Source organism: Echinops telfairi, unplaced genomic scaffold (assembly GCF_000313985.2).
Source record: "Echinops telfairi isolate 266 unplaced genomic scaffold, ASM31398v2 ScPeMD7_7424;HRSCAF=8462, whole genome shotgun sequence".
Taxonomy (NCBI): Eukaryota; Metazoa; Chordata; class Mammalia; order Afrosoricida; family Tenrecidae; genus Echinops; species Echinops telfairi.
In genome coordinates, this window is record NW_022111324.1 from 27,124,513 (window position 1) to 27,131,848 (window position 7,336).

The 7,336-nt window shown below is 45.6% G+C and overlaps 1 protein-coding gene across 7 annotated transcripts in view; it reads right to left on the minus strand.

Moving 5' to 3' along the window:
* The window catches only part of EDEM3 (ER degradation enhancing alpha-mannosidase like protein 3), an 85,372-nt gene extending 82,217 nt beyond the window's left edge, over window positions 1–3,155 (minus strand). For 4 of the 7 annotated variants that reach the window (XM_004706675.2, XM_045297969.1, XM_045297968.1 and 1 more), the window contains exon 1: window positions 2,879–3,155. In XM_004706675.2, coding sequence (XP_004706732.1) covers window positions 2,879–3,039 — 161 coding nt within the window. In that variant the 5' untranslated portion in view covers window positions 3,040–3,155. The remainder of the gene's footprint in view (window positions 1–2,878) is intronic. The other 3 variants (XM_045297971.1, XM_045297970.1, XM_004706676.2) reach the window with 2 other exon arrangements.
* Between the last annotated feature and the right edge of the window lie 4,181 nt (window positions 3,156–7,336).

The following is a 7,336-nucleotide window of genomic DNA, read 5'->3' on the forward strand; positions in this document are numbered from 1 at the left end:
GTCGGGGGTTTAAATGGAGAGAAAATGTTTTGAGAAACGATGTACAAATGCGCTTTACACAATTGATGTGTGTATGGATTGAGATAACAGTGTATGAGCCCCTAATAAAATGTTTAAAAAAAAAAAAAAAGAAGCCCTGGTCATGTAGCAGGCTAAGCACTAGCTTGATCATTGCAGTCAGTAGTTCAAACCCAGCAGCTGTTCCTTGAGAAAAAGATGAGGTTGTCTATTCCCATAAGCAATTAGAGTCTCAGAAACCCTACGAAGCAGTTCTATTATGTCCCATGCGGCCGTTATTAGTCAGAATCAACTAGCAGGCAGGGGATGCAGGGTAGGGTCAGAGACAGCTTTGAATACTGACTCCATCACTTATAGCTCTGTGACCTTATGTAAGTGAACTTCAGCTCCAATTTCTTCATCTGTGAAAATGGGGACACTCACATTAAGAAATGGTGAGAATTTTAGCATATGTAAAGTACCGAGCACATGGTAGGGTATTCAATTAAAGAAAAAAGGCAATCTGACACATTAGGTTAGTAAAGAGAACCCTCTAGCAACTAAACCTTATGACAATTAATGATTAGGGGTTACTGGTCATTTTGTTAGGTAGTTGATATTTTCTCTATTTCTTCCCAAAGGCTTTCCATGCTGTTTTATTTTAAAATAAATACAGGACTCTTGCAACAATTTAAATAAGAAAAAATATAAAATAATGCCTCATAGTTCCACTCCTCTCCATTCTAACCACAAGATAAAATTATTGTTTCACTTTTTTCTGGGCTTGGACTATTTTTTTAATATTAACTAGAACTACATCTATTATTCTGTAACTTGCATATTGGTTTCCTTAGGGTTATAAACTGGAGATAGGCTCTCAATGATCTATCTCATTCTTTTTAATGTCTGAATATTAACCTATAATATGCATGTACCATTTTCAACTATTTCCCTCCAAGGCACAGGTCCTTCTCAAAACACATATCCTTAAGCACCCTTTCCCACATTAACAGTGCTTTTTTAAGTTCCAAGACATGGGGCAGATACCTCAAACAGTAGACACCACTTAAATTTTAGTAGACATGATCAATAGACAATAATAATATATGTTCCAAGTAAGTGTTTTAACTTGCCAGTGTAATTCAGGTGTCTTATTTTTAATAATCTAATGCGCAAAATCCAAATTGAGAATTTGAATAATTTTCAAGTTAAATGACCATTTGTATTTCCTCTTTTGTTAATAAACTGCTCATGTCTTTTGCCCATTTTCCATTATCAGCCTTTAAAAATCCACATTTTAACATAAGTATTGTATACAGATAACAATACTGACTCTGATTAAATGCTCTAAGTATAGCCATTTTTATGACACTTTCAAAACTACTAGTTATTATTTGGGTGATATGAACAGTAATAATGGGGCCTTTGAATAATACCATCAAATGCTCTGTTCTCCAGTCACGCGTCACACAACATCCGTTCAGGCAACATCTGATCACATGCACGTGCACGGTTCCAAAAGGTTATAATGGATTCAGACACTCCAATCAGGGAATGGGACACAGCCAACAACACTGCTTCCTGCTCCAGCAACACGTGTCTCATGTCTCTTGCATACATTGTGCAGCCAGGCATATAATGGCACAGGATATATGGGTAGGCTTCAAAAAGCTCCTGGAATGAAGAGAGAATCTTTCCAGAAGCTTTTTGAAGCTCCCTCATATCTAGCCTATAATACATGTCTCCACAGACATAATAAATGCCTGTGGTATTGGCATATGTATGTAATGCACTGTACTTTCTAAGAAGTTTATCATGTAACAGTACATGCATGCTTCAAGTCACAGGCAACACCACCCAATCGTGTGCACTGCTTGTCTCGAATGCTGTAGCATTAACTGTTTAACTTTCTTTCGAAATGTGACTAAAGTGCACCAGGGTTCCTAAGCGCAGCAAAACCAGTGCTAGTGACAGCCGCAGCAAGAGGCAAAGAAGCAGCATTGATTTGAAAGAGAAACAAACGGTTATTAAACCACACTAAGGTGGAAAATCAGAGAAAGCTCCCGCTGGCAACTCAGGCATGCCCTAGTCAACAATCACATTCAAAGAAAAAAAGGCTCCGAGCTGTTAAAGAATCAGCTCCACTGAAAGCTACAAGTCCAATGAAAATGGGCGAGGGGCTATTGGAGAATCCGTTAATGATGAGAACAAAGGGCCAAACACAAAAGCAAATGCCCCCTCAGCTTCTTGAAGATCACTGCTAAGGCACCACGCTGTTGCAGATGCTTAAAGAAAAAGCAGATCCAGCCTACCATATGGTGTTTGCACAAGGTCCAAGTCACAACGTATTACACTAAACATATATTGGACGCTACGTGATACATGGCTGTATTATGAAAATGCCTGCAAGAAAACACTGAAACAGTAGTATGTGCAAAGTTCAAGTTCCAATCAACGCCCCCTTTCCGTAACAGGTGTACATGCGATTTCCCTAACTACTATGAGATCAGCAAGATTTTCCTATTGGGGGCTCACTAGTACGAAAAATCGAAACCTTGCCTCCTAGGAAAGAGCCCAGGCGGGACTCTCCAAGCAGCCCCTTTGCCGGGCCACTGACTCTGACACACCTGGGCTGGTGTCAGGAGCCCGAGTGTGTCACCGACGGCCCAGGCGACACCCTGAGAGCTCCCGAGGTCACACGACGCGGGCGGTGCCCTCTGCCCCCCTTCCTGGACCCTGTCCACTCCGCTTGGATCCTCGCGCAGTGACAGCTGTCCCGGTCGCGACAGGAAAGGCCAATGCGCTCCCGGGTCGCCACGACAGGCACCTCGCCAGCGGCCAGGCTCAAAGGAAACCCACCCGGGCTGCCAAGCGCCCTTACCCAAGCTTCTGTCTCTCCTCCCGACTCATGGGCGCGGCCCCCGCCGGCCACACGGACGTGGCTGACACCAGGCAGAGCGCGGCCGTCGCCGCCACCAGGCTCCATGGCGCTCGCTGGGGGACCGGGAACCCCCAGCCCGGGCCGCCGCCGGCTTCGCTCATGGCCCCGCGGTTCCGCGCACGCGCAGCGGCTACGCCCGGCCAGGGGGACACATCTCGGGACGCGGGTGGCGAGGGGGCTGCGGGCCAAGCCGGGGGCAGGATGCGGAGGGACGCGGGCGGCCGCCCGCACCGAGCTGTTTCCCGAAGCCGCCGAGCCGGTCCCCAGCGCCAGCGCTGCCGCCGCCCTCCGCCCGCAGCCCCCCGGGAGCGCCGCCCCCGGCCTTCCGGTGTCGTAGTCTAGGAAACCGCCCCCCAACGCTACTTCCGGACGGGCCCGACGGGTCGGCGCTCGGCACCAATGGGTCCTTGGTGGTAGCGGGCCGCCGCTGAGACCGCAGCGGGTACTGGTCCACCGAAGGGCGACGTGGACGAAAAGAGGAAGCGGGGAGGGACCGCTCGCCTCGGCCCTCCCCCGCCCAGAGACCGTGCGCCCCGAGGACTACTGGTCCCAGGATACACTCCTTCCTCCCCTGCATCCCGCTCGGGGCCGCCCGTCGGAACCGCCGCTCCGGGCGCGCTGCACCCTGGGACGTGTGGTTCCTCCGAGCGCCCACTGCCACGCACCCGGCGCTCAGCCCTCCGCGCCGGCTGCTGACTCTCCTGTGCGTCCCTTCCTAGCGGTTATGCGTTGGGCTGTGATCCGCGAGGTCAGCAGTTCGAAAACACCAGCCGCTCTGCGGGAGAAAGTTAAGGGTTTCTACCCCAGGAAAGAGTGCCCCGTCTCGGAAACTCACAGGGGGCAGGTCTACGCTGCCCTGCGGGGTCACTAGGAGTCGCCATCAGCTCGATGGCAGTGCGTTTGGTTGATTTTCCTGCAAGTGACATTGCTCCCAGGGCTCTGGTAGGATGAGATACGCTGGAGTGGTCTCCTGCCCTCAAGGAATTTACAAACCAGGGTCTGCGCAATGAACAGCCTTTGGTAGCATTGTTCTGAGGGTTTGGCTTACGTTATCTGATGTACTCCATTCCAGGCTGTGATACAGTGTACATAAGTTTAACAGTACTAAGCAAAGTCAAAAAGTATTGCTTTGAAGGTTACAGTTCATATTTGCACAGGTTTATTCCAAACAAAGCATGCTTAAACATGTCTGAGATCCGTGGATGGCTAGAGACAAGTTCTTTTCTTATACAAGTTTTCCTTAAGGTATCTTTCAAAAACGAAAGTTCTCGCCAACCCAGTGGCCTCTGAAGAGATCTGCTAGGCAAGTCAAATTCAAAGCAGCCCTGTAGGTTTTCTTTCCTTTTTTTAAGCTTGAATTGTCTTGAAGGACTCAGGATTATGATGGGGATTTAGTATGGAGAAGTTTTAAGAAAGTTGAAAACGTGCATTTGTGGGGGATAAAATAGCTGCTCCAAGGAATGTTTTGTTTCCCTCAAGACAGTGGACCTGCTCATTATTGGAGCGGAGCAGGACGGCCTATGAGAATTCCACAGAGCAGCCTTTCACCATCCCCCCACAGCCCCTTCTGACTTCTTCCCCTCCCCACACCCCCAAGAAACTCAAAGACTATTGAAAAGGAACATAAGTTGAGTGCTTGGAGTATTCCCAAACTGCTGCTTTGACATGGTGTAAACTGAAAAGCAAAGAATTCTTCAAAGAAGGGGTTAGAGGGATGGAAACACCATCTTCAGATGTGTGCAGATCTAGGTAGAAGATATGTCGAGAAACAATGGCTTCACATGTTGATAGCTTAGTTTTGTAAAGGTGTCTGTGATTTTGTAGCCAAACTTCTTGACTTAACTCTAGTAAGTACTATATTATCATGCCCATTTTGCAAATGAGGAAACAAGCTGTAGTTACCAAGTCCTCATCATATGGCTGCATGAATTTCCAAGCAGTCGGTATGACTCAGGAGCCTCTGTACTTATGTAATCTCTGAGCAGCACCACATAGGTGAAGTCCTAACACATGTCAGGTGTTACAATAAAATTCATTCGTATTAAGCCAATCTTAGAAATTGATTGAAGTTTACTTAATATAAACCCACTGCCATTGAGGAGACTCATAATGAGCCTATAGGACAAATGGAACTGCAGCATAGGGTTTTCAATAGGCAGGGCTTTGAACCAGTTAAAACTAGTTCAGTCATGCTGACAAAGCAAAATCAGAATGAACCAAAATTTTTAAATGTGCATGGTCTGGAATGCTAACCAGAATGCAGAAAATTATAGGTTGGGACACTCAGAAGAGGCGTAGTGAGCTCTTTCATTAGCCTGGTGCCGTGTAGAATATTGAATTATTGCTAGCACTGTGGGACTCAGCACACATGCAGAGCAGTACAGTTGACCAGCATCTTTGAGCCAGCACTGGTCGATCAAGAAATTTAGTTGCTCTGCAGTGTATATGCTACGCTTGATTTCTAAGAAGGAGATTGGGTTTCTAGCAATTTTTCAACCTGCAGTTTTTCCTTTTCTAATTACCATTTTGATTCATCCATGTTTTAAAATGTTGGGCCTGTTCTGGTATAATTTTTTCAACCATAATTGAACCTGGCTAAATGAATTCAAAGCCCCAGTTTCTATCATTATGCTATCATTATGAAAGTGGACTGCCACATCTTCTTCTCACATCGTTTTATTGTTATTATAAAAACACTAGTCTGGTCCCATTTCCATGAAAATCTTGAGAGGGTGGGGGATAAGAGTCTTTGGGGAGCTTCACAACAGTTGATTCTCTAGCTCAAATGTTAACCTGATGTGTAAAACGTTGAACAGTCATTAAACAGTAAGCTGCTATCTAAAAGATCAATAGTTAAATCCCACCAGTCATGGCTCCATGGGAGAAAGATACGGCATCCTGCTTCCAGAAACGTGACAGCTTGGAAACCTGATGGAGCGGCTCTACTCTGCCCTATAGGGTCACCATGAATTAGAATTCAGCCTAACTGCAGTGGGTAAAATAAGAACTAGTGATGAGTTTGGATGATTGAGTCCGAGGTTAACAAAAAATTAAAAGAAATTTCCTCTTTTAAGAAAAAGTCCATTTTGTGTGTGATAATTTGAAAGGTGTGGATCTTAGGGACTTGAATGTTGCCACTCTCATCACGGCAAGCCTTTACTCCTCCAACTCAAGCATCATTTGGTTCTCTTCCTGGAAAGCTGTGGAAACCCGGGGGTCGATCACATTTTATCCATCTCTACCGCTCTCACAAGTCATATGTCAGTGACTCCTCTTCCTTCGCCATCTCTCCCTACTACTGAAGTGTTGCTTTCCAGCCCTACTTTCAGCCTTTTCTCTTTGTCTCCTAATTATTTTCCCTTGGCGATTTCTTCTACTGATATGGATTCAACTGTGGTTGATTTCTGAAGTGGCTGGCTTACGAGCTTTCATAGGTGGCGGAATATATTCATAGGAATATGTTCATAGGATTATGGTGTAGGTGTTCACATAGGTATAGGATATTTTTGTTTTGTTCACTTATAGACTGTAATATTTAAATGAGACACATTGAATTGTATGCATTTTAGTTTTATCTGTTAGTTTTATTAGTTTTATCTGTTAGGTACAGATATGATTTCATTATTGTTTGCTTGCACATTACGTATGGTTAAAGAGTTGTGTGAGCGTGTCAAGTTGACAGGGGGTGGTCTGTGGTAGTTATATAATCTGTTGCCAACTTGAGACTATCAAGAGTGAAGGGGTGGAGTTTAGCCTGTGAGTCAGGTGGTATCTTGATGGCCTCATTTGGGGGTGCTAAGGAGATAAGTAGCTCACTGGAGGCAGGACACATACACACTCCCTGTAAGACATTCCTGCTGAGAAGACAGATGGAGCTAAGATAAAGCCCTGGAGCTGGAGGAGCCATACAGAGACCCTGCCAACTTTTAGATGCTTATACTGCCACTGGATCCACAAGACTTTCCACCTACTGACCTGTAATCTTCCTGTATTCGGCACCATTGCATGTGCTTCATGAGTCTGAAGAGAAAATTACAGACTGGTATTGGACATGTGGGCTCATATCAGACTTATGGACTTGATCTGGACTGGGCTGGGATGTTTTCTCAATATACAATTGCTCTTTTATATGAAACTCTTTTTTATACACGAGAGTCTATGAACTGTTAATCTAGTCAACCCAGGATAACACAATTTCTAAATCATTATCTTCCCTAGACCCAAATTAACTCACTGCCACTGAGTCAATGGTGATGCCCTGTGGGTTTCTGAGACTAACTATTTATGGGCGTAAAAAGCCCAGTCTTTCTCCCGAGGAGCTGCTAGTGGTTTTGAACTGCCAGTCATATGGATCACACCCCAAAGCTTAACCACCACACCACCAGAGCTCCATAGACC